The sequence below is a fragment of the Caretta caretta genome, chromosome 4 (assembly GCF_965140235.1).
Source record: "Caretta caretta isolate rCarCar2 chromosome 4, rCarCar1.hap1, whole genome shotgun sequence".
NCBI classification, from domain to species: Eukaryota; Metazoa; Chordata; order Testudines; family Cheloniidae; genus Caretta; species Caretta caretta.
Genome location: NC_134209.1, coordinates 146,139,340 through 146,166,544, shown reverse-complemented (window position 1 = coordinate 146,166,544; position 27,205 = coordinate 146,139,340). Strand labels below are relative to the sequence as shown.

The 27,205-nt window shown below is 43.7% G+C and overlaps 1 protein-coding gene across 3 annotated transcripts in view; it reads right to left on the bottom strand.

Moving 5' to 3' along the window:
- PTPRA (protein tyrosine phosphatase receptor type A) overlaps positions 1-27,205 on the bottom strand; it is a 262,183-nt gene that overhangs the window by 34,915 nt on the left and 200,063 nt on the right. For 2 of the 3 annotated variants that reach the window (XM_048846355.2, XM_048846354.2), the window contains 5 exons: positions 27,015-27,038; positions 10,995-11,079; positions 8,555-8,628; positions 4,963-5,099; positions 465-555 (listed from right to left, as the gene is read on the bottom strand). In XM_048846355.2, coding sequence (XP_048702312.2) covers positions 465-555; positions 4,963-5,099; positions 8,555-8,628; positions 10,995-11,079; positions 27,015-27,038 — 411 coding nt within the window. The remainder of the gene's footprint in view (positions 1-464; positions 556-4,962; positions 5,100-8,554; positions 8,629-10,994; positions 11,080-27,014; positions 27,039-27,205) is intronic. The other variant, XM_048846356.2, reaches the window with a different exon arrangement.

Below are 27,205 nucleotides of genomic sequence, written 5' to 3'. Positions count from 1 at the left end.
CTAGCGTGTGTTAGCTAAGAAGTGCAAACACCACACTTTAAATCCTAGTCTAGACAAGCTCTAGGAGAGAGAGGGGAGTTCACTCTCCAAGACCCATTCTATCTGTCACTAGGGGCTTTACAACAGCATGGACACCTGTCCAATAGAAACTGGCCTGAGTCTTTCCGGCTTGGGCTACAGCTGCAGGGAGCTCTTTCTACTATGTGTTAACTGGACCTAGATCGGATGAAGCAGCCTGCACAGTGGTGGGAACCAACCTCACCTCTCCTGTTGCTTTAACTCAACACCTTGTATGTGGTTTCCTGTTAGTTAGCAATCGCTGCTCAGCAGGCCTGTTACGCGCCCCACTTCCGTCCACCACAGCCATACAGAATGGAGAAAAAGGTCAACAGCAGCAGTGTCAGCCGCATTTGGCTACCACCCACACAAGCCTCAATGAAGCCACACTGGGAGCAAATACATACAGGGCAAAATGTTCACATATCTGTTCTTCTCTTTGTTTTCCTCCTTGGAGGCAGCTTCGCATGTGGCCTGGATGGGGCATGCTGGCAGAGCCTGTAAGGGCAGGAGAAATGAGATTTCCTGTTATACTTCCACTGTACGCAGGGTTGGGGAAGAGCATGTCATTGTAGTAAACACAAACCAATCAGCAATTCTATACAGTGATGAACCCTGCTGTATCTTGAGGGTCTTTCATCCAAGATCTCAAAGGTGGTAAGTCAGTAGCCTCTCATTTGGGGGAAAATGAGGCATAGAGGTTACATGATTCACCTAAGATGACACAATGGAAAAGACACAAATGACAACTGGAAGAGCTAGGAATAGGACCCAGGAGTCCTGGCTCCCAGACCCCTGCTCTAACTTCTAGGCAAACTCTGCTCCCTCCCTCCCTCCTCTCCAAGTCAATGTGAAATGCTCAAGGCTCACCTTCCTGTGCCCTTCAGAGAAGCAGGCTAGATCAGGAGAAGAGTGGGAGGGGGTACATAGAGCAAAGGGGCAGCACATGCTCCTGTAACAGCAAAGGGATCATGGGAAACAGCCAGGGCTCAGCTTAGTGCAACTCTGCTCTGTTGAGCTCTTACATAGGTACAGTGGGAGGCCCTTAGAAAGGATGGCAAGTGGAAGCCCCCTTACACTTCAGGCTCACAATCCTCCACCATCTCCCCATCCCTTCTCCCAAAGCTAGAGGCACAAATGAGCTATTAGGGTTTCATAGTTCCAATAATGCTGAGTCCATTTTGTGAAGTGCTTTAGGATCTGTAGATACTCGCTGTCCTGCCATGCTGCAGTAGCAAGAATGTCTCTGCTAGCACCATTCACAGAAGCAATTCATTTCTGAACACAAACATCTCAAGATGGAAAATGGTTAATGAAAAATGAGCCTGTCTAGATGGAGGGGAAGGTGATGGAATAGAGGCTCAGATAACTGTTTACACAAGCTCAGGCCTCCTTGCAGGGAGAAAATCTTCACTTAACACAGGGGTGGCCAACCTTAGCCTCAGAAGGAGCTAGAATTTACCAATGTACATTGCCAAAGAGCCACAGTAATATGTCAGCAGCTCCCCGCATCAGCCCCCCTCCCTGCTCCTGGCACCTCCCACCCACCAGCAGCCCTGCTGCAGCACCTCCCCCTCCCTCTCAGCACCTCCCAATCGACTGTTTTGTGGTGTGCAGGAGGCTCTGGTGGGGAGGAGCGAGGGCACGGCAGGCTCAGGGGAGGGGACGGGAAGGGGTGGAGTGGGGGCAGGGCCTGTGGCAGAACCAGGAGTTGAGCAGTGAGCACCCCCCGGCACATTGGAAACTTGGCGCCTGTAGCTCCAGCCCCAGAGTCGGTGCCTAGATAAGGAGCTGCATATTAACGTCTGAAGAGCCGCATGTGGCTCCGGAGCCACAGACTGGCCACCCCGACCTAACATGAAATAAGGTGCTATATTATCCAGAAACACAAGGTGGCAGCAAATCCTCCTCCAACACAAACCAGACCATCCCATCAGCACATCCGAGACAGGGTAAGTGCAGCTCGGCTCTTTTCATTACCTCAGGTTGACAGATCCCAAATGCCACCAGTGATACATCAGACTGAATTAGGGTTTGGAGCTGGCTGGTCACCCCATATCCCATTAGTCACCCCCACCCCACATCAGACAGGTGGAACATTCTATGGTGCCATGAGCCAATACTGGGCACAGGGGCTATGGACTTTTCTTCTTTAAAAAATAGTCAAGTGAATTGAATATTGATTCAAAGATAGCAGCCTGGAAAGTAACGTCATCTCTCCATAGAGCACAAACAGCAACTGAGCAAGCTTTCCCCACGCTGCCCTGCCAATTCACTCCAACCCTGACCTGGATAGACCCCTTCCCAGGTGTCACAGGGGATTCATTCTCCACAGCCCATGCAGTCCTGGGCCTCTCTGGCAAGATGGCCAGTTGGAGCTAAATGTGCTACTGCTGTGATGCAGACCAGCTGAGACCTACCGAGTTGTTCCATGCAAGTCACCAAATAGGCAGCAGAGGGTGACAACTTTCAATCACAGATCAGATATGATCACAATGTGATTTCGTCCACAACTGGGGGAAGTAGCAGGTATCTAAGATTGAGGGGAGGAAGAGTTGGGTTTCTCAGCATTGGTGATCTTATGTGGCCCACTAGCTCAGTGTCTTCCTCTACTGGCTATCCACACAAGAGGATAAGAACCCACTGCTGCTACCAACTAAAGAGTTATTCCTTTAGCTCAAGAGATAGAGGCCTGTGCTTTAGGGATAGAAGTCCAGGATGCAATTCACATTTCATCAGAAATGATCCCAACGAAGTTTACTGACTACACTAATACCCAATTACTGAAATGCAGCCACTTCTGTGGTGCAAGGCAGCAACCAACTGGCCCAACAGCAGCTGGGAGAGGGGAAATTTTTGGCTAGGGCACAAGGCATTTTGGTGGGTTTGTCTAACAGTAAGGTATTGTAATTCTACAGGCCTGTGTATCCTGGGGAAAACTGGACCGAAATTCTGCAACTCAGTGTTGAAAATCTTGTAGCAGTTCTCGAAGATTTTCTTTATTAATCATGACAATGGAGAATCCATGCAATACAGCAGCTCCTAAGCAATTTATTTTTATACTTAATTCAGTTATTTTTCTTTGCCCCCTACATTATTAATTTTCAGCATGCCACAGATTTTTCTATTTGCAAGGTTTAACTGCATCAGTGGTGTTGTCACGGAAAGCTATAGGTTTTGCCACTGCACATGGGACAGCTAAGTGCAGGCACTTTGGGAGGCATGGGAGACAATTTGGGATTGTGAGAAGCCCAATACCTGGATATGTCAGCAGAAATGACTGGTGACGAAAGTGGCAGCAGTGCTGATCTTTCAATTGTCACCATTAGGTTTCTGAGTTAACACTACATTGAAATAATTAGGATAGTTTCTCTCTCACTTACAGCTCCTGTTTTTGGCAGTCTGTAGACTCTGGAGGGCAACACTGCACTGTTTTAACATCCATGTCATGTTTTTAAAGTTCTCTTTGCAGCCATAAAGACTAGAAAAACTAAGCTTAGATTTTAGAGCCCAGTTCCACAGTGATGGAACCACAGCATACACAGGGTCTTGTCTATAGCACCTTCTGTTTGAGATTAAGAACATAAGACTGACCACACTGGGTCCATCTAGCCCAGTGTCCTGTCTTCCGACAGTGGCCAGTGCCAGATGCTTCAGAGGGAATGAACAAAGCAGGACAATTATCGAGCGATCCATCTACTGTCGCCCAGTCCCAGTTTCTGGCAGTCAGTCTCTAAATATTTTCTAAACAACAGTGAATTAAGTCTCATCCACTTCTGTGGAATACAGTGGGTGTTCTTATCTCTGCTTTGCAGGTGGATACACAGAAACACAGAAGGCTGAAGGGACTTGTCCAAGGTCACTCAGAGTTAGGGGGCAGAGTTGGGAATAGACTCCACATCTGCTCACTCTCAGTCCCACGGTCTAATCACTAGACATGGCTTGCTTTCTGTTAGTTCTTTACAGGCCCAGATAATATGGAATCCCACTTGTGATGCTCCAGGGCCAGCTCTTCTGAAGCTGGACTCCTATTACTGGAAACAGAGACCTATTCATTATCTTGTCTTATCAGCACAATTACACTTCTTCATTCATGTAATCATCCCATCATGGCTAACGCTGAACAGTGCTGCAAATGGTACAGAGAAGGAGGAACCCCCAATGGAAATACAATTATTGTCAAGTCCTGGGTTTAAATAAATAATGCAGGGACTTATTTTAACAAAGGAAACAGGAAGATGCAAGGGAAGAGGGAGTGAAGGAATCTGGAAGGGGCTCAAGCAGCAGGTCAAGTTGGGGAAAGCTGGCAGCCCTGTTGATCCAGAGCAGCTGGGCGGGTGAACGACAGCCACATAAACAGGGTACTCTTTCAAGGGAGGGACACCCTCTTCACTATTTCTGACCCATGTTGCCCAGCCAGAAATGTATCAACCTACTTGTTCCTTAAAAAACTGGTTGGTGTGTCTGTGCACCACTGCCGCCCGCTGGATAAGATCAGACTGCCCCACTGTAGGTCATAGGCCCTATACCTCCAACAGCTACCCTTTCAGCTCAAGCAGTTGGGGCCTGTGCTAAGGAGACAGGAGGATGAGAATTCTATCCTTGTAACTGTGAAGTTCTGGGTGGCCTTGGCATGCAGCATAGCAACAACTGTGAAGTTCCTAACGGGCAGCAGATTGGTTACAATATTGTAACCACATCTAACATTGCTTGCTTTGCAGAGCTACAGAGAAACTGTCTTGATTAGCTTAAGAGGTGAATGGCAGTCTGGACTGGTTTGGCTCAATCTGCTACAGTAAGTACTTCTACCAGGTAAACAAAACACCCCTTTCATTGTTCAAGCCAGTGCAATCCCCTGGCATGACTGAACAGCGTTCAGAAGAGAGGGATTAACAAAGCACTCACGTTGAATTCTTCCCGGAAGAGCTTATTGTCGTCTGCCATTCGTCGGTTAATCTCCTCTTCCAATTTATCCACAGGTAGTGGCGGGTACTTCCTGTTGGTGCTGGGAGATCGGGCAAGCAGTGGCATGCTCTGAGGCTCTGCAATATCACACACGCTATTACAACTGTGTTCATTTCTCCACTGGCATCGTCCTGGCAAAGCTGAGCGAAGGGAACTCCTGTATTATGTCTGATAAATTTTCAGGACAACTTTGCATCTCTGACAGAATGACAGTTATCCTTTGCTCCTTCTACAGGATCGGCCATGCAAGGATGTCAATGCTTTGCAAACATTAACCAAGTAACTCTTTCAACATCCCTGTGGGGTGGGTATTATTGTTCCCATTTTAAAGAACTACAACAGAGTACAATCAAGGCTAAATTTTCGACCCTGGATACCTGAAGTTAAGTCACTCATACTATGGTCTTGTCTGTGCAGGAAAGTTTTATGAGTCATACTATAGACTCTACTTTTACAACTCTCCCACATGGAAACACGCACTCTGGTAGAAGAGTAGCTTTTTTTGGTTATGCAGAAACTGTTTTCCAAGCAACATTAGCTAAGCCAAAAAAAGGCCCTCACATCAGAGTAGGAGTGGCCACATGGGGGTTATATCTGTGTAAGCATAGCAATTTAAATTCACAACTTAGTTTATACCAGTATAAGTTTCTTATACAGCCGAGACCTTAAGCATTAAAATAAACAGAGGCTGATTTTTAGGCTTAATGTGCTACTGAAAGGTATTCTGATACCATGCAGATGCGCTTAAGTTCAAGGACCTAAACAGAAGTCGGAGGCGCAGAGCACACATTACAGCTCTTATTTAGGTGACCACTTCAGGCACCCAACTGTGTAACTTTTGGCCCAAAGTCACAAAGCAAGTCAACCGCAGAGAAAGGAAGGGAAGCCAGGTGTCATGACTCTCAGTCATGTGCCTTAAAAGGGACTTGCAATGGACTTTTAAAATTGGGCTTGTAACCTTTTTTTGACACCTTAGGATGGAAAAAAATAAGCGTTGAAGATTTTTAAAAATAAAACAGGGTGTGTTTTTTCTGAATTTTTTTTAGATTAGAAATATCAGAAACATCTACGCTGGTCTCCCCGGTTTTGCTGGATGACCTCCTGAAAGGTCTCTCAGAGGTTTATCCAGCTCTTATCCTTGAATTGAAGCAGTAGGGGCTGTTGGAACTTTAACAAAGATGTCTTTTCTCCAAAATGTTGGTCACAGGACTTAAACAGGTATTAACAAAACTGAAGAGGAATTTTCAACTGTCTGATTATTATAGGTGGTCATACATTTTCCACTGGAATGTTTTTTTCAAGGGAAAACCCCTTTTCAACTAAATGGAAATTTTTGCAAAACAAGTTTGATTTTGTCAAAAAAAACAAAACAAAACACACCCCCTTTTTTTGTTTAATGAAAACCTAAAAAATTAAAAGAAAGTTTTAAATTGAAAATAGAAAAAAATTGCTTTTCAGGAAAATATTTCATGAGAGAAAAAAAATCACTGTACTGCCTGTAAATCTCTTCCCCCCTCAGTTGTCTAGCTTTCTGCCTATTGATATTTGTGGTGCCATAATGTCACTATTTCTCCAGTCACCTCAGAGTCTTGGGTTTGTACAGTGTCTCGTCCAACGGGATCCAGATCTTGGGCGGGGGCCTCCAGACTCTACTGTAACCGTGACACCGCCGCCACCACCCTTTCAGGCCTTCCATACATCATAAACAAGTGAAAAGGCGGATAAGATCAATTTCCCCCCCCATTGCAGCTTGCCACAAAATTACTTCTCAAACTGATGTTTGAGAAATGAGGGTGTCCTTTCTAACTCAGGATAGCCTATATTCTCACACTCAGCTCCTATGTAAGGTGATGCCAGATATCACTTTTGTCCTAAACCTGAAAAGACGTAGACAATTATTATTGTTCTTTGTGCTGCAGCAGTACCTCGGAGACCGCAGGCTTACCTTTATGCACTGAGTAGTCACATTGAAGTCAGTCAATAAGACTATTCACAGTGTGTAAAGATAAGCTCGAGCATCAGTCTTTGCAGTATCAAACCTGCAAAGTGTGTAGAGCTGCTTGAAATTATTTCAAATAAAAAAAGATTAGTGCAAAAGAGCCTTTTTTTAAAAAAAAAACATGAAAATATTTTGATTTTCTTGACATCTTCGGGATTTCAATTTTCTCACTTTGGGTTTTGTTCTTATTTAGGGGAGAGTTACTGGTAATTTTGATCAGTTGGTTTAGGCAGAGAGTTGTGGTTTTTTAAATTTTTTTTTAAAACGTTCAGTTTATTTCAAAACGAGAAATGTCATCTTAGGTAAACGATTCCATGCAAAACTTTGGAAAATCAACCATTTCAATTTTGCAAACAAGCAGAATGAAACCATCTCAGAGCTGATCAAAATTTAAAAAAAAAAAAAAATTCTGTGAAAATGTGCGCACGCATATTTTTCAGTGCCCAAACTTTTACCCAACTGAGGGCAGCATAGACAACTTCCCAGGAGCCTGAAGACTGCACCTAACTACCATAAAATGAACTGACTTCTGCCATTGATTCTTCATATGGAGATGTAGTCAACTAACCCACAGGCTCTAGCAGGCAATGCGACACCTTGAGCCAAACAGCCTTCCAGGGGTATTTGGTGCAGGGATGGCTCAGAAGGAAGAAATATTTAGCTTTTCTTTGGAGGATTCCCATGCAATAGCTAACCAGCTAAGCTCGGTTTAGCTGCAGCCAAGCACAATGAGGAATAGTGGAAGTATAGCTATATTTTATAAACAAATTCATCTCTACAATACATGGAAACCAACATTTTTTTTCATCCCAGTAGAAAAGGGGACAAAGTAATTTACTCCAAAAACTGCGGGACAGCTGTACCAGTTTAATGAAAACTGCAAGAGGTGCTACACTTAGTACCATTATATATAGATTATAAACCCAGAAGAGACCACTGTGATCATCTAGTTTGACCTACTGTATAACACAGGCCAGAGAACTTCCCTGAATTAATTCCTGTTTGAACTAGAGCAAGTTCTTTTAGAAAAACATTTCACCCTGATTTAAAAATGGCTAGTGACAGAGAATCCACCACAACCCTTGATAGGTTGTTCCAATAGTTAATTACTCTCACTGTTAAATGTTTGCAGCCTATTTCTAAGTCTGAATGTGTCTAGCTTCAACTTCCAGGCAGTGTTTCTTGTTATACTTTTGTTTGCTAGATTGGCAAGCATTCTATTATCAAGTTTCTGCTCCCCATGTAGATACCTGTAGACTGATCAAGTCATTTCTCAACCTTCTCTGTGTTAAGCTAACAAATGAGCTCCTTGAGTCTTTTATAACCAACCCAGCAAAATTTGAACTCAGGACTTTCAGTTGTAACAGCCCGAGTCCCTACTGCTTGAGCTTATGGAAAATGTCACCAACTGAGCAGCTGAAGCAAACTCATTAACCCGTTATATGAACTAGTCCCTAGAGGAAGACAAAATTCAAATTCTCTCTGGGATGGGCAGGGGTGGGGGATCATAGAGAATGGAAGGCAAAGATTCACCTGTGTCATCTGTTCGACCATTGGACAAGCGAAATGAGTTGGAATGGCTCCCAGCTTGCTTGTATTTCTTAAACCTAACGAAGGAGAGAGTTCAGAAAATCAGAAGCTGCCCATCCAAGGAGATCAGCTAAGATTGATTTATTTGGGTGAGAAATATGCCCAAGTTTCACTATGTGTTTCTTCTCCCCCTTGCTGCTCAACAGCTTTTAATCTTGGAGTCACAGTTATTTTGAGGTATCTTATAAATAACAATACTACCTCTCATCCAGTCCTGAGTATTTTACATCTTTGAAGGAATTTATTGAGGTCATACAGGTTGTAACTTAGGATAGAATTTGGATGTAAGATTCACTGTCCCCATGCACTGTAGGAAGTAGGATTTTCCTGATTTTACACACAAGGAAAGAGAGGCCAAGGTCAGAGAGTGTGTCAGTGGCAGAACTAAGATTAACACTGGGGAGTTCCTGGCTCCCGATTTGGTGCTCAGACCACTAGTTCACATATCTAGTCATTAACAGCACAACCCAGAAGCAGGGCTCTGTTCCCATTCACAGAGTGACCTCCATATTCACAGTGTGGCCTCTTCAGGCATACATCTGTTATTACCAAGCTTCAGAACAGCTGTCTTGGGGATCTGTACCATAGTTGAGCAGACACTTGTGGCATCTGGTAGGAAATGGCTGAGCAAATTTGCTTCTGCAGAAATCAGCTGACAATGCCTGTTGACCCCATTGGAGGCCAGAAGCCCTAGTGCTGAGAAGAGCTGAGAAGCTGCAACATTTCCCTTTCTGAAACCTTCATGAATTCACCATCACACGCTCATTAACATCACATGCGCTTAGATACTATGGTGATAGGAGCTATAGAAAACCCTAACACAGACACACATCTAATCTTCAATCAGCTGAGATTCAAAGGATTCTAGAAGCTTAATGAAGAGGTGAGTGAGAATGACAGGCATTAAGAACGGAGTACCCCAGAAGTATATGTTCTGTGGCCTGATTCAGCAAAACACTTAAATACATGCTTAAATTAATTCCTATTCAACAAAATATTTAGTTCAAGCACATGTTTAAGTCCCATTGGCTTAGGGCTTGGCTACACTTATATTTTATAGCGCTCTAACTTGCTAGCTCAGGGGTGTGAAAAATCACCCCCCTGAGTGCAGCAAGTCTGAGCGCTTTTAAGCATTAGTGTGAACAGGCTCCCAGCACTCTGAGCTAATCCCCTTGTGGGCTAATGAGCGAATCCCCTCTTGCGCGACCACACTCGCACTTCAAAATGCTGCTGTGGGAGCGCTTTGAAGTTTCCAGTGTAACCATGCCCTTAGGGTTGACTACTTGCTGAATCAAGGCCTGTAAGAGGCGGGAAAGAGAGAGGCTACTGACATTGCTTTATAAGAGCTAACAGTTGTCTGAAGTTCCATGTGGCCAGGGCCCAAATCATGCTCATGCTGAAATCAAAGGCAAAACTCCCATTTACTTCCATCGGGGCTGCACTGGGCCCAAGCCAAGAGATGAAGGGAATTTTCCCATCACCAAAGGAAATTGCTTTTTTTTTTTTTTAAATCAACTAAGCATTCTGGTAATTAAATAAAATGTTTACTGGAGGTGAACAAACACTCACTCCAAGTTGACCTCCCAGTCGGACAGCAAACCACTGATAATTACTCTGAGTCCAGTCTTTCAACCAACTGTACACCTAGTAATTTCATGTTGACATTTTCCTAATTTGCTTATGAAAATGTCATGTGGCACTGTGTTAAAAGCCTTACTAATATCAAAATATATCATGTCTACAGCATCTTTCAGGTTGAAGGATTCCAAACCTTTTTCCAGATCAGAGAGACCACTTCACACACTGATTAAATGCACTCACCTCTAGTGCAGAATGGGGCCACTGTTTCAAGGCCTGATGCAGAACTCATTGAAGTCAATAGAAAGACTCCCACTGGCTTCAATAGGCTTTGAATCAAGGTTGAAGTGACAAAAAAAAATAATAATAATTTCCAGCTCTAAATGCAGAGGGATTTTAGTTAATGAGTATCGTTATCCAAAACAGAATTTGATCTGTAGCACCCTTACCTTTGCAAAAAGTATCAACAGACTTAATGGCACAAGGAGTCAGGACCTATAATCTCAAAGAATCCATCTTTAGTAGCACAGCACCTCCTACCTTTATGATGAGGATTTGCTTTACACTGATCCAGAGGGAAAAGCGTCACATACCCAATTACTCGCACACTACCTGCACAGCCCTTGGAGGTCTCCCTTCTAAATACTGTCTAAGCCAACCCTGCTTAGCTTAGGAAACAGAACAAAAGGCCCAAGATAGCATAGCTGCAAGCCATCTGCTTAATACTGTGTGTTAATTAGCTTAAGGAGACTGAAAACATAACACTCACTTCTGTTATGGGACATTAGTGACAAGTGTTTCTTACCTTAACATGTACAGCACAATAATTATAAATACTATGACTAGCAGGGAAGATAGGGCCACCATTACAGCTATAATTGGAGTCTCATCTGAAACAAAAAAGTAGAATCAAACAAAAAGAATCAGCAGTTATCTTAAAACATCCAGTTACATCATTTTACAGGCCAGATCACTCTACAATTTCTGGTCTAAAGACGATCAAATTGTTTAATAACGATACCTTCTCAAGTTACGCATGATAGAAACACATATTGCATACTTCAGCATTATTGATCACTTACCGAGTGCCCCAAACTGATATCCTATTTTACACTCTAAAGGCATGATTCTGTGCACCCTAATCTTCCTTGAAAAATCCTTTACTGCAGGATCTGACCCTAGGAATGGAACTATTTTAGGGATATTTCACACAGTGGAATATCTCCCCTTCCTTCTACATCAGGGGTGGACAAAATATGGCCCACAGGCTGGATCTGGCCCATCTAACATTTCTGTCCAGCCCACCAGGCTCTTTGGCTTCTCCCTCGCGATCTGCTGGCCACTAAAAGTCCCGCGGCGCAGCGGGGCACTCAGGCAGGTTGCCTACCTGCTGTGGCCCCACGCTGCTCCCAGAAGCAGCCGGGCTGCTGCTGGCAGGTCACTGCGCACCCCTGGAAGGCAGCTCCGAGTGCTGACCCCACTCCCAGCACCGTCCTCACAGCTCCCATTGGCCGAAAACTGGCCAATGGGAGCTGCAGTGGTGGTGCTTGCAGGCAGTGCACAGAGACCCGCTGCCCCCTCCCCCACAAGGGGCACGCAGAGACGTGCCAGCAGCAGCCGCTTCCAGAAGCGGCATGGGGCCATAGCATACAGACAGCCTGCCTGAGCCCTGCTGCGCTGCAGGCCAGGAGCCACCTGAGGTAAGTGCCTATTAGCCAGAGCCTGCACCTCGCACCCCCTCCCGCACCCCAACCCCCTGCCCCAGGTCAGAACCCCTTCCTGTACCAAACTCCCTCACTCTCTCCTGCACCCTCAACACTCTGTACCAGCCCAGAGCTCCCTCCTGCACCCAAACTCCCTCCCGGACCCCCCTCCTGCACCCCAATCCCCTGTCCCAGGCAGGAGCCCCCATCCTGCACCAAACTCGCTTCCAGAGCCCACACCCCTCACCTGCACCTCAACACTCCGCACCAGCCCAGAGCTCCCTCCTGCACCAAAACTCCCCTCCCCACACCCCCTCCATTAATTAATATAGTAGAAATATGCAGCCTGTGATGACATATCAAAATTCATGGAGTGGCCCCCCTGCAAAAATTATTGCTCACCATGGTTCTACATGTAGTAGAGGTATGATAGGCACAAGTCACTATGTTGGAATCCACATCCAAAGTTTAGTGGCATGGTTTTGATTCAGGGCCCATCTCCCTCTCCTATGTACTGAGAGGGCAATTTGAACAAAACAAACCCCTGACCTGGACACTTCTGAAGTAGGAGTGTTAAAATCCAGATCCAAATCCAAAATTTCCCAGAGTGCAAGGTGATTAAATTTAGCATCAATTTCAGCCAATCACAGAGAGCGGGGTGAGTAGCAAACTCAGAGGTGGGTTTTGGTTCACATCTCTATTTCTCTCTCCCTAGAAATATTTAATTTATTGAGAATGAGATTCTAGGCAAGCCACTGTATATGCTGTAGCACTTAACACTTGTAGTTTATTAGCTAAAACTTTAGTAAAACTGTTTAACTGTTCGCTCTCTCTCTCTCTCTCACACACACACACTCACATTTTCTTTTCTCGGGCAGGAAATGTGCAATTCCTTTGCAAATTCACTGCAGATTAGCATATACAAAATGCTCTCATCCTTTGAAACATGCAACAGGTTTTACAAATGAGGTGCTTTCAGCTGGCCATTGAGAGCTGCCAAACTGGTTGCTGATGCTAGTGACCTATATGGAGAGAGAGGGGGAGCCAGGAAAAGTCAAGCAGACAGTGAAGTAGCCCTGAAGGGCACATGCTGTGCATTTGTAATGAGCTGGAGCAAGCAGGGATGCCAATGGTAACATCTGGTGGCATTTTCAGGGGCATTCACAGTCGGCTTTGGCTATGTGTATGGGGTTACCTTCTCCTCTCTCTCAACAAGCATTTAGCAATCACTAACCCGTGCAAGACATGGTCACAAGAAGCACGCTCCCTATGCTAACTCATCATGAAACGCTAGCTCAGAGGACCTGATCTACTGTCGTGAAAGCCAGTGTGAGTTTTGCCATGGACTTCACTGGGAGCAGCAGCAGGTTCACACAGCATGCAACATCTGTCTGGTATTGCAGGGGGAGAGAAACAGTTAGGGGGCTCTCCATTTTGTTTCCTGCTTGGGGTTTTCTAGATGGGCCAGGCAGTGGGACCACAGTTAACGGCCACAGTAGAAAAGCTCTAACTCATCAGGCCAGAAGTGTCAAAAGTAAAGCAACGAAAAAACCCAAGCTTCCTGCATCCTGCTGCTAGCTGTACCCCCTTTAAAAATCGCTGCCTATTAATCATGCCTCACACCAATCACCTGCCAACAGCAGCTGGAAGGGTTTGCTTGAGGGCAGTGGTTTTCAAACCTTTTTTCATTTGCGGACCCATAAAATATTTCAAATGGAGGTGCGGATCCCTCTGGAAATCAGACATAGCCTGCAGATACCCAGGGATCTGCAGACAACAGCTTGAAAACTACTGTTCTAGGGAATCATTAGCTTGGTCTCTTTATTTGGGCTGCATTTCCAGTGAATGCAAGTGCAATGAACCAATAACAATAATACTTAATGCTTGCTGGCGTGGGGAGAGAAAGGGGATTGCAAGCTGGTCCACAGTTAAGACCAGGGCCGGCTCTCCAGTTTTTGCCGTCCCAAGCACTGAAAAAAACTGCCGCTGCAGACGGCAAAGGGGAGAAGCTGCCGCCGATTTGCCACTGCAGTGGGCGGCGCAGAGAAGCTGCTGCCGAATTGCCGCCGCGGCCGGAGGGACTGCCGCCCCACGCACCTGCTTGGAACGCTGGTGCCTGGAGCTGGCCCTGGTTAAGACTAAAGCTAGCTCCCCTTTGTGGGCTGGATCTCGTTCCCGCTAATGTCAACAGAAGTCATTCCATTGACATTCGCAGGAGCTGCATCAGATAATAAAATTCCTGGACGCTCTCACTCTCTCTCACACCCCGCCTCTAAGAACCCTACAAAGAAGCTGAATCTCCTGAAATTCTGCACACTGTATCCCCTCATGGGAAGTTTAGTAAATATCAAAGCAGGACTTTTAAAGTGAGGGTGTTCTGAAAATGCGCCTTTAGTTGATGCTTGGAAAAGCAGAGGTTATTTATTCTGGCCCAGCAGATAGATCAATGGAACTGACTAAAGAGACCTGGATTCTATTCCCGCCTCGGCCACTGGCCTGCTGGGTGACCTCAGGCAAGTCACTTCGTCTCCCATGTCTCAGTTTCCCCATCTGTAAAATGGAGATAATGATACTTTGTAAGTCACTCTATAAGAGCTAGATATTATTAAATTATATCCCTAAAATGGTTGGCCAAGATACTCATTGGCCTTGCTGAGGCAAGGGGCCTTTTACTGGTTTTGAGAGGGTTGGGGCTGGGGTTGTTAAGTGCATTCAGAGAAAGGTTTATGAACATAAGCTGAATTCAGCTGGTAGACTGAGCCAGATGGGGCAGGGTGGGGGGTAGGTGATGGGCTAGGGCCTGGACTTCAGAATAGAAGACTAAAGGGAAATGTGAAGAGGCACAAATCTGGGAAAGGACATGATACAGAAGGCAGTGTGACCAACTCTTATGATTTTATCACACGTCTGACAATAGCTGGTTCTTTTTTCTTAAAGCCCCAGCTCCCAGAGTCATGTGATTATGTGAGCATATCCGCTTTCATTTAAAAATTAAGTTAAATTTCTAGCCCTCATGGTTGCAGAGAAAAGCTTGAAAATGTGACTTGAGTGCACCCTAATGGCTCAGAAACCAAAAGGCAAAGAAAACAAACCATATACATAAAATAAATAAAATGTCATGATATTTAAACCAATCTTCTGGTTTTTGAACATGTAGGGTTGGCAATACTATGGGAGGGACATGAACCAGGGGAGGGAGCTGGAGAGCGGGGTGAGGGTACACACATGGAGTAGTGCCCTATGGGTTCTGGGGAGGCAGGAGGAGGAGGAATGGCAATGGTGAGACACGGAGGGGTGATTCAGGGAATGCGGGGACCTCTGGAGGACAAAAGAGAGTTAGCATGGAATAGGGCAGGGGAGAAAAGGCACAGAAGGTGGATGCAGGACCATGGAGGCATAGAGGGTGTGCGCGCGCAGGGGCCCCTGGGCAGACAGAGGGGCCCAGCAAAGGGCCAAGTGCTTAAAATTCACTATTTGGATAGAAGCCTTCCCACTGCCCCCTCCATTTCTTCCCGCAGTTCACCTCTCACATATCTCATGGTCACACATCCCTCCTATGGCCTTGCTAGTCTCTGCAGCAAGAGAGCCTTGATCTGGTAGGTCTCAAAAGTTCCTGTGAGAGCAGGGCTCCCCTTCTGCACACCTTCTAAATCCACAAAGGAGTTCAAACTTTGGGGCTCATTTAAAAATAGACAGTGAAATTCCTGCACAAAAAACTTAGCTAAAATTGAAAGTGGGTTTCAGTGGAATCCAATTAACACCCAAAACACAGTGGTGTTATTAATTATTCACATTACAATAGAACCTAGAAGTTACAACTGAGATATGGGCCCTATTGCAAGGATGGTCCAATGGGGACTCGGGGAGACTTGGTTCAATTCTCTGTTCTGCCCTAGATTTTCTGAGAGACCTTGGGCATGTCACTTATTTATCCGAACCTCAGGTTCCCCAGCTGTAAAACGGGTATAAGTACTTCCCTATTCTGAGAGCGTTGTGAGGATATATATACTACAGAACGTTGAGGATATATATACTAAAGAGTGAGGCCCTCATTATTATGGAAACGGGGGGTATATAATTACCTTAGATAGTGCTAGGCACTGTACATATATATGTAAGAAACAGTGCTTGTCCCAAAGAACTCACCATGTAATTAGACATGAAAGACAGCACAGAGAAATGAAGGGCCAGATTTTCAAGGGAAATCAGCACACTGGTTTCTCCCATGACTGGTCAAAGGTCTTACACAGTCTGTGGCAGAGCCATGAATACCCCAGTCTCAGAACTGTGCCTTAATCACAAAGCCATCCACACTTCTTAAACATTGTCAAGAGGCTGCAGAAATGCATGCTGCTAACCTTGTTTGGTTCCCTTCAGTTTTCTTTACAATCAAATTTGGAGAAAAAAAGAAATCAGAATAAAAACAACTCAAGATAGAGTAACAGCCGTGTTAGTCTGTATTCGCCAAAAGAAAAGGAGTACTTGTGGCACCTTAGAGATAAATTTATTTGAGTGTAAGCTTTCGTGTGCTACAGCTCAGATGAAGTGAGCTGTAGCTCATGAAAGCTTAAGCTCAAATAAATTTGTTAGTCTCTAAGGTGCCACAAGTACTCCTTTTCTTTTTGCAAAAAGAGTTTGTTCATAAAAGCCCAGTGAAAAAGTAAATCACAAAGCAAGGAGCTCAAAGACTCCACCCACTGCTATGTGCTCGTTGCTTTTTCAACACCCTAAACCAGCAACAGACACTGTGGTTGGGTGGGGTGTGGGAATAGGGAAAATAAATCAGGTGTGTTCTGTTTGGATATTTTAGTTTAAAAGGCCATATTGACTTTAGAAATCAGCACAGGCCAAAAGAGGCCAAAGTCAACAGCAACCCATCACTGTCAAGAAATCCCATGGAGGGGGAAGGGGGAAAAAAAGGCAAGAGTCATTGAGGCTGTCTTGTTAAGTCATTTTTATTGGCTCCATCCCTCACTTAGTCTAATACAGTCTCCCTGTTGACATGAGCTGCTAGACTCATCAGCATTTGTGTTTGGGGTTTGTAAATGCAAAATGAATGCACACACACGCAAAAATGTGTGCACATCATTTACAGACATTATTACAAGGATTGCAACAGTTAAAGTAAACGTGCACACAGCTGAGTGAAATTCTCCCCAAAGCAGAGGGCCAACATAGGGCTAAGGCAGCAATTAAATCCACCCAATTGGGAACAGCTGATTCACAATTCCCAGATTTCCATGGGACATGTGGGATTTACTCATGGCATTTTGCAGGTGCAAACTTCAACTCCATTATGGAAAATGTACCTCACATTAGCAAGTTTCTTTCATTTTTAGCTATTATTTGCATTACAACAGAGCCACATGAAATCGGGGCATCATCATGCTAGGTGCTGTATATGCACTAGTTAGAGACAGTCTCTTCCCCAAAGAGTTTACAGTCTAAATAGATAAGCCAAAGGATGGGAGAAAGGAAAGATCATTATCTCCATTTTACAGATGGGAAGGGGAGACTCAGAAATTAAGTAACTTGCCCAAGGTCACACAGTGAATTTGTGACAGTCGGGAATTGAACCCAGATTTTTCCAGGCCAGTGCCTTGACCACAAGCCTATCCTTTCTCCAATCAAGGTGTTGCAGATAAGGAATTTTAGAGGCGGTTTATGTTGACAGTTCTTTCAATTGCACAAAAGGAACTAGTGTCTACCTCAGTGGTATCCTTGAAACTTGAAAGTGTGGGCCATATTCACTCCCAGGGTAAGTCCACCTGTTCTAAGGAATTACAGTACCTCCAGGGATGTATTTGACTCACTGGTTTTAATTCACTAATTTCTAATTAAATAACTGATTAACAATCATAGTGCCAGGAAAGAGATTAAAAGTCTTCATGCTCTTATTTTCTTTTAGAGTCTAAAAGCCCTCTCTGCTTTTATGGCTCAGCATATTCAGATTCCCTGTCCGATCATGATTCAATCTATAAAAATATACAGGGCTAACAAAGAAAAGCTATTAGCATCCTATTAAACAAGGGTGTATTTGATATAAAACTTCATTTGGGAGTGTTCACTAATAAACAGGTTTGCATTCAGTGTTTTCCGGAATTCCTGCTGACATTTCATAGCAGACACGGCAATCAATCAGACAAGTGCTCTGCCCAACAGTGGAAAAACATGGTGCAAAATCTGGGAGGGGACCAGTTCTAGATCACAGCGTTAGAAACCTAGCAGAGCATGCATGAATATGCACACACACTTTTTTGCCCTGATTCCTAGCTGGCTGCAGATGGGCATTCCAAACTGCAGCTACCGCAAGGTTCCTCAGGACTTGGGGGCAGCAGCGGAAACAATTTTGTTATTATTAACAACAACTACAGTCCCTGGAACTGGCAGAGATGGGGAGAAGGAAAGGATGGAGCCCCAAAAAACCACAGAGGGTCTTAGATGATTAACCCGCTTTCTTTGAAGTGGATCTGGCTAGGACAATATTCTCTGTACATGGCTTCCACGCTCTCAAGTATCATTCTTAGGTTCTAAGGCAGTAGTCCCCAAGCTGTGGGGCACGCCCCCCTAGAGGGGCCATGGAGGAATGTTCAGGGGAGCACAGCGGGGCCCTGGTCAGCCCCTATTAGGGGTGGGGAGGGAGCACCACCCAGCCCTGCTCTGCCCCCAGCTCTGCTCCAGCCCTGCCCCAGCCATGTCTCCGAGCTCCTGGCTGCAGCTCAAGCCATGACCGCAGCCTTGTTCCTAACTGCAGCCCCTGCCCTGCTCCCAGCCCTGGCCCCTGACCATGGCTCCCAGAGGGGCGTGAAAAAGTTTGTGGATCACTGTTCTAAGTAGTATACAGAGGGACTCATAACCAGCTTCTCTTCTTTTCTCCTTCCTTGCTCCCAACTCCCTGCCATAAGCCATCACACACATTACTTTCTTTCCAACCACAAGCCACATGACCTCCCAACTACTTCCCTCCACCCATTACCGGCCTCATCTCTCCATTGGCTCCATGCCAGATGTTCCTAGCTCCTTCCTGGACTGCTCTCCTGATGATCTGCCTTTCCCAGGCTGTATCATGATCCTGCAGCACATGAGCATGCACACAAAAATAAGATTTACATATAGGTATTAGGGCTGTCGATTAATTGCAACTAACTCACGTGATTAACTCTAAAAAATTAATTGTGATTAATCGCAGTTTTAATTGCACTGTTAAACAGGAGACTACCAATGGAAATTAAATATTTTGAATGTTTTTCTACCTTTTCATATATATCTTGTATTCTGTGTTGTAATTGAAATCAAAGTGTATATTTTGATTACAAATATTTGCACTGTAAAAATGATAAACAGAAGAAATAGTATTTTTCAATTCACCTCATACAAGTACTGTCGTGCAATCTCTTTGTCCTGAAAGTGCAACTTACAAATGTAGATTGTTACATAACTGCACTCAAAAACAAAACGTAAAACTTCAGAGGCTACAAGTCCACTCAGTCCTACTTCTTGTTCAGCCAATTGCTAAGACAAACAAGTTTGTTTACATTTACAGGAGATAATGTTGCCCTCTTCTTATTTACAGTGTCACCAGAAAGTGAGAACAGGCATTTGCATAGCACTTTTGTAGCTGGCATTGCAAGGTATTTACATGCCAGATATGATAAACATTCATATGCATCTTCATACTTCGGCCACCATTCCAGAGGACATGCTTCCATGCTGATGACAGTTGATGCTTTTTTACCCACATTTTGCCAAATATTTCATGTTATAGCAGTCTCGGATGATGACCCAGCACATGTTGTTCATTTTAAGAACACTTTCACTGCAGATTTCACAGAACTCAAAGAAGGTACCAAAGTGAGATTTCTAAAGATAGCTACAGCACTCAACACAAGATTTAAGAATCTGAAGTGCCTTCCAAAATCTGAGAGGGATAAGGTAGGGAGCATGCTTTCAGGAGTCTTAAAAGAGCAACACTCCGACATGTAAACTACAGAACCAGAACCACCAACAAAGAAAATCAACCATCTACTGGTGGCGTCTGACTCAGATGATGAAAATGAACATGCCCTGGTCCGCACTGCTTTGGATGGTTTTCAAGCAGAACCTGTCATCAACATTGACACATGTCCCTGGAATGGTGGTTGAAGCATGCAGGGACATATGAATCTTTAGCGCATCTGGCACAAATATCTTGTGAGACCGGCTAAAACAGTGACATGAGAATGTCTGTTCTCAATTTCAGGTGACATTGTAAACAAGAAACAGGCAGCATTATCCCCTGCAAATGTAAAACTTGTCTGGCTGAACAAGAAGTAGGACTGAGTGGACTTGCAAGCTCTAAAATTTTACATTGTTTTATTTTTGAACGCAGTATTTTTGTACATAATTCTATATTTGTAAGTTCAACTTTCATGATGAAGAGATTGCATTACAATACTTGTCTTTGGTGAATTGAAAAATACTATTTCTTTTGTCTTTTTACAATACAAACACTTGCAATAAAAAATAAATGTAAAGTGAGCACTGTACACTTTGTACTCTGTGTTGTAACTGAAATCAATGTATTTGAAAACACAGAAAACATCCAAAAATATTTAAATAAATGGTATTATATTATTAACAGTGCAATTAATCACAATTAATTTTTTAATCGCTTGACAGCCCTAATAGGTACGTGCATGCTGCATAGTTGGGATCTGAAGCGGAACTTCCCCATAGCCAACAGCATTTGGATCAGGCCTAATCTCTATATTTACAGTACCAGGAAATCGACAGTGAGATGGGAGTGTGGTCTAATGGATGAAGCACTGTTTCCCCATGTCTCCCTATATGTACATAATGTCCTCCCTGAACTGATTCCTTCTCCTCCATATTTCTCAATGCTCACCTCTGCTGAGATACCTACAAGAAACTAGAGGTGAGGAGCAAGCAGCTGAGGGGCAACTGGAATAGGCTGATACTCACAACAACCAAAGAGTACCAACATATACTGTAAGATACTATATTTGTTATTGCATATTTCTCCCAAACTGTTTACATGTTGCTTATCATCTTAGATCGTCAGCCCCAGGGTACAGGAATAAATTTGGAGGTTGCTTACTATAATGGGCCTCCTGTAAATTCTGAATTACTAGGAATTTTTAATAAAATTCAGCAATATCTATGAAAAACAATATTTTGCAATTATATAATGCTTCTCATCCCAAGATCTCAAAGCACTTTACTTGTGTTATTTAAGCCTCAGTACACCCTTATACAGTAGAGATGTATTTCCATTCTACAGATGGGAAAATGGAGGCACAGAGGCTTTTCCATCTCTTGTCTTTATCTGAAGACTGGATGTCTTTCCAGAAGATACGGTTTAATCAAACTCAAGTTACTGGGCTCAATACAGGAGTTACAAGAGGAAATGACTTGTTTGGTGTTATACAGGAGGTAAACCTTGATAATATGGTCATTTCTGACCTTAAAATTTATACATCTAGCTGACACAGTGAGCCAGACATGAACTGATCTCCTGAAGAACTCAGGAATTTTGACTTCCAGTCCTTTGCCCCAACTACTGGATAATATATCTATCTTTGTACATATTGTAACGAACTGGTATGTGTGTGTGTGCATGCACGCACATGTGTCTACAAATGCACCCCTCCCGCCCCACACACACTATCTTCTGCTGGATGGAATCAGAACTGATCAACTTTGTATCATAGTCCCTATATTGCTTTCACCTAAAGGAGATTCTCCTCTAGATTAACTGCTTTTGGAACAGGTGGTTCCGGGTCTAATCCTGAGGAAGTTCTGAATGGCCCTGTTGTGTGCAATGTAGTGAAAATGCTATAAAACCAAGATCTGGTATGATATACACATTTTCATTCTGAAAATACCATATTTAAAGAAACAAATCAAAGAACAAAGAGGCATTAATTCTCTGGCATAATCCATCAAGCTCAACTCTCCCTATGTTCTGCAGTAATGAATCTTACAGTAGCACTCGGAATTCCAAACTACAGCCATCTGAGGATTAAAAAACGAACAGAGAAACCAAATTCTTTCAGGTTTCTAGGAACATATCTTACACAGAAACTGCTATAGGTGTACATATGAAAGAGAGAGAGAGAGAGAGAGAGACACACACACACACACAGAGTGTATAAGTAAAATTAAAGGGTTATTTGTTTTTTATATAACAGCCCTAAATAATAAGTAGCCAAAGTGTGATTTATTCTCTGACATTTACCATCTTTCACCACTCCTCTTGAAAGTTTAATGATCACGGGGGGAAAAAAAATACAGAACATTTTCACTCACTTTCAGTGAAAGCTCCTTTATCTTGCTTGCATTAGAGACACCACTAGAAATTTGTTAAGGGGGATAAGTTTTGAAGTGTATTAAAGATATTGTTAAAGATATTGCTGTAACTTTCTTTACAAGAAGAAAAGGAGTACTTGTGGCACCTTAGAGACTAACCAATTTATTTACAAGCGTACCAGCAATTTCCCTCTTCCCGATACTAGATACATTTTTTTAAAGTAAGTAGCTCCCAAAGGGCATTTGCCCTGACTTAAAAGAAGACAAACTATATTTGCTCAAAGCCTTCACTTCCCTATAAACTCTTCATAATGTTTGCTCACAATGCTCCTTACATTTAAAGGAAAACTCCAGTGTAATTTTTAAGATGCTCTATTCATAACAGGCCTGATCCTGCAGCAACCAGTCCTGATGAAGTCAGCTAATGAGCCTGATTTTAATCTCTGTCATGGTTTCACAGTGTCATAACATCGCTGAAGTCAATGGAACTATTTAATGTACACATCATTGTAAAAGAAACCAAACCAGGTCCAAGGGGAGCTCTTGCATGAGTAAATAATGCAGGTTCAGGCACCACACTAGAGTATCTGGACACAAAGAAGAGTAAAATCAGAATGAAAATATGAGGCTGATCTGCAGCAGGTATAAATCAGTGTAACTCACTGACTTCAATGGAGTTACAGTGAGTTACACCAACAGAAGATCTGGTTCACAGAATAAAATTCTGCTCTCAGGTACCCTAGTGCAACCTCACAGAGGGCAAAAAAATTAGGTTCAGGCAATAAAAACGTTTTGTTGTATCGAATGGGAACAAAAGTTCATGACACTTAAAAAAAACAAAACAAAAAAAGCGCAACTCAAAAAACGTGGGTGTTCCTTTAAATATCCCCCTTGCATTACTGAAAACATCAACACCTTTCACTGGTCCCTAAGAACCAGGAAATGAACTTGACCAGCTTAGTTTAACTATCCAAGCCAGTGAAGTGCAAAAAATAAACTAACAGCAGCAGAGATAAAAAGTAAATCACATTTTTGCAATTTTTTGTTTCAGCATCTGCAGGTGTGAGAGAGCACTGAACAATACACATGCTGTGCTGGAGGTAGGGGAACTGTGCAGAAAGTTTCCATAGGTGTACAGCCAAATTTTAAAATGAATTCACTTGGCCTGTATCCCTTTTGTTTTCACTTTCTGAGAATGTTCTAGCAAACATGTTTATTGACACGAACATTTGCAGAAACAGAGTATCTAACTAGTTATTTACACTGTGCATAGAATCATGAGAGTTGCAAATCTAACCAAATTAACTGGAGCACCTTGTAACCTAATCTAGTTGAAACACTGAACAGAGTATTGCTAAAATATCTGCAGAAAGCTAATTTCAAAGTACAGAAAACCAAACAAAAAAGACCAATGGTCTGCTCCGGTCTGGCAATTCCTATATTTCTGAATTAATTTGTAATTGCAAATATTCCAGAGGGAAACCTGAGTGTCTAAACTAAACTCAACTAATCACATGACAGAAACAGACCAAATGACCTATCATTATAATCAAAACAGCTGGAATTTTGATTATTTGCTGGCAGATCTGCTCATGAACAAGAATTATTCACAGGAATTATTTGGCAAATACTTTGAAAAATGAACACATTAGGGGAAATCATGATTAACAGGCAATTCCCAAGCAGAAAAGGAGAGGTAAATTCTTCAAATAGCTCTCATAGATACAAATTATTTACCCAGATCTATGGAGATTCTAATGCCAGATTTTTTAAAAGAGTTTGGCACCCCCAATAGAAGCACTTTTTTCAAAAGAATTTAACATCCACAGGTGCCAGGCAGGGGCCAGATTTTCTACAGAGCCCAAACACATTAGAATCATAGAATATCAGGGCTGGAAGTGACCTCAGGAGGTCATCTAGTCCAATCCCCTGCTCAAAGCAGGACGAATCCCCAACTAAATCATCCCAGCCAGGACTTTGTCAAGCCTGACCTTAAAAAACCAGTATGGAAGGAGATTCCACCACCTCCCTAGGTAACGCATTCCAGTGCTTCACCACCCTCCTAGTGAAAAAGTTTTTCCTAATATCCACCCTAAACCTCCCTCACTGCAACTTGAGACCATTACTCCTTGTTCTGTCATCTGCTACCACTGAGAACAGTCTAGATCAATCCATGCTCTCTATAAATATATCAGAGGGACAAATACTGGGGAGGGAGAGGAATTATTTAAGCTCAGTACCAAAGTGGACACAAGAACAAATGGATATAAACTGGCCATCAGGAAGTTTAGACTTGAAATTAGATGAAGGTTTCTAACCATCAGAGGAGTGAAGTTCTGGAACAGCCTTCCAAGGGAAGCAGTGGGGGCAAAAGACCTATTTGGCTTCAAGATTAAGCTTGATAAGTTTATGGAGGAGATGGTATGATGGGATAACATGATTTTGGCAATTGATTGATCTTTAACTATTCATGGTAAATAGGCCCAATGGCCTGTGATGGGATGTTAGATGGGGTGGGATCTGAGTTACTACAGAGAATTCTTTCCTGGGTATCTAGATGGTGAATCTTGCCCACATGCTCAGGGTTCAGCTGATTGCCATATTTGGGGTCGGGAAGGAATTTTCCTCCAGGGCAGATTGGAGGAGGCCCTGGGGGCTTTTCGCCTTTCTCTGCAGTATGGGGCACAGGTCACTTGCTGGAGGATTCTCTGCACCTTGAAGTCTTTAAACCATGATTTGAGGACTTCACTAGCTCAGACATAGGTGAGAGGTTTATTGCAGGAGTGTGTGGCTGAGATTCTGTGGCCTGTATTGTGCAGAAGGTCAGACTAGATGATCATAATGGTCCCTTCTGACCTTAATGTCTATGAGTCTTTAGAACCCCTTTCAGGTAGTTGAAAGCAGCTATCAAATCCCCCCTCATTCTTCTCTTCCGCAGACTAAATATCCCCAGTTCCCTCAGCCTCTCCTCATAAGTCATGTGTTCCAGTCCCCTAATCATTTTTGTTGCCCTCTGCTGGACTCTTTCCAACTTTTCCACATCCTTCTTGTAGTGTGGAGCCCAAAACTGAACACAATACTCCAGATGAGGCCTCACCAATGCTGAAGAGAGGGGAATGATCACATCCCTCGATCTGCTGGCCATGCTCCTACTTATACAGCCCAAAATGCCGTTAGCCTTCTTGGCAACAAGGGCACACTGACTCATAACCAGCTTCTCGTCCACTGTAATCCCTAAGTCCTTTTTTGCAGAACTGCTGCCTAGCCACTTGGTCTCTAGTCTGTAGAGGTGCATGGGATTCTTCCGTCCTAAGTGCAGGACTCTGCACTTGTCCTTGTTGAACCTCATCAGATTTCTTTTGGCCCAATCCTCTAATTTGTCTAGGTCCCTCTGTATCCTATCCCTATCCTCCAGCATATCTACCATTCCTCTCAGTTTAGTGTCAATTGCAAACTTGCTTAGGGTGCAATCCACGCCATCCTGCAGATCATTAATAAAGATATTGAACAAATCTGGCCCCAGGACCGACCTTAGGGGCACTCCACTTGATACCGGCTGCCAAACAGACATGGAGCCATTGATCACCACCCGTTGAGCATGACAATCTCGCTAGCTAGCTATCCACCTGATAGTCCATTCATCCAGCCCATACTTCTTTAACTTGCTTGCAAGTATACTGTGAGAGACCGTATCAAAAACTTTGCTAAAGTCAAGGAATAACACGTCCACTGCTTTCCCCTCATCCACAGAGCCAGTTATCTCGTCATAGAAGGCAATTAGGTTAGTCAGGCATGGCTTGCCCTTGGTGAATCCATGCTGACTGTTCCTGATCACTTTCCTTTCCTCTAAGGGTTTCAAAATTGATTCCTTGAGGACCTGCTCCATGATTTCAGGTGAGGCTGACTGGCCTGTAGTTCCCCAGATCCTCCTCCTTCCCTTTTTTTAAAGATGGGCACTACATTAGCCTTTTTCCAGTCATCCGGGATCTCCCCTGATCACCATGAGTTTTCAAAGATAATGGCCAATGGCTCTGCAATCACATCCGCCAACTCCTTTAGAACCCTCAGATGCAGTGCATCTGGCCCCATGGACTTGTGCTTGTCCAGCTTTTCTAAATAGTTCCGAACCACTTCTTTCTCCACAGAGGGCTGCTCACCTCCTCCCCATACTGTGCTGCCCAGTGCAATAGTCTGGGAGCTGACCTTGTTCATGAAGACAGAGGCAAAAAAAGCATTGAGTACATTAGCTTTTTCCATATCCTCTGTCACTAGGTTGCCTCTCCCATTCAGTAAGGGGCCCACACTTTCCTTGACCTTCTTCTTGTTGCTAACATACCTGAAGAAACCCTTCTTGTTACTCTTAACATCCCTTGCTAGCTGCAACTCCAAGTGTGATTTGGCCTTCCTGATTTCACTCCTGCATGCCCGAGCAATATTTTTACACTCTTCCCTGGTCATTTGTCCAGTCTTCCACTTCTTGGAAGCTTCTTTTTTGTGTTTAAGATATCATTAGGCAGAAAGCACTTTCAAAAATCTGATCAGAATGGTCACATGGGGAGCTTCTGGGTGGCTGAATACTTCTGAAAATCTGGACCTTACTTGGATATCTAAATGGAAGCTGAGCTCATCTAGTCCAATAATAGGTGATGAGCTCTTGAAAAACTGGCCCCTGAGCACTTTCGATATCCTGCCCCTAAGAACGCATTCTGTTCTTTCAAACACTATTAAAAAAACCCAAAGCACCGCTGGTGACGCTTAGCAGAGGAATACACAGTATACGGACATAACATGGCAATAAGATGTGAACTTCTCACCTCTTCTGTCCGGATCAGAATCACCTGCACAACAAAAAAGGACAAAACATGAATATCTTAGCCACACAGAAATACAAATTGTAAGAAGAACTGGGGGGGGGGGGGGGGAGGGGTGTTAGAAATTGAGACCGAACAATATTGTGACACAATTAACCCCTGTGTTTTTAGTGCCTCCTTCACAGTATTTGGTT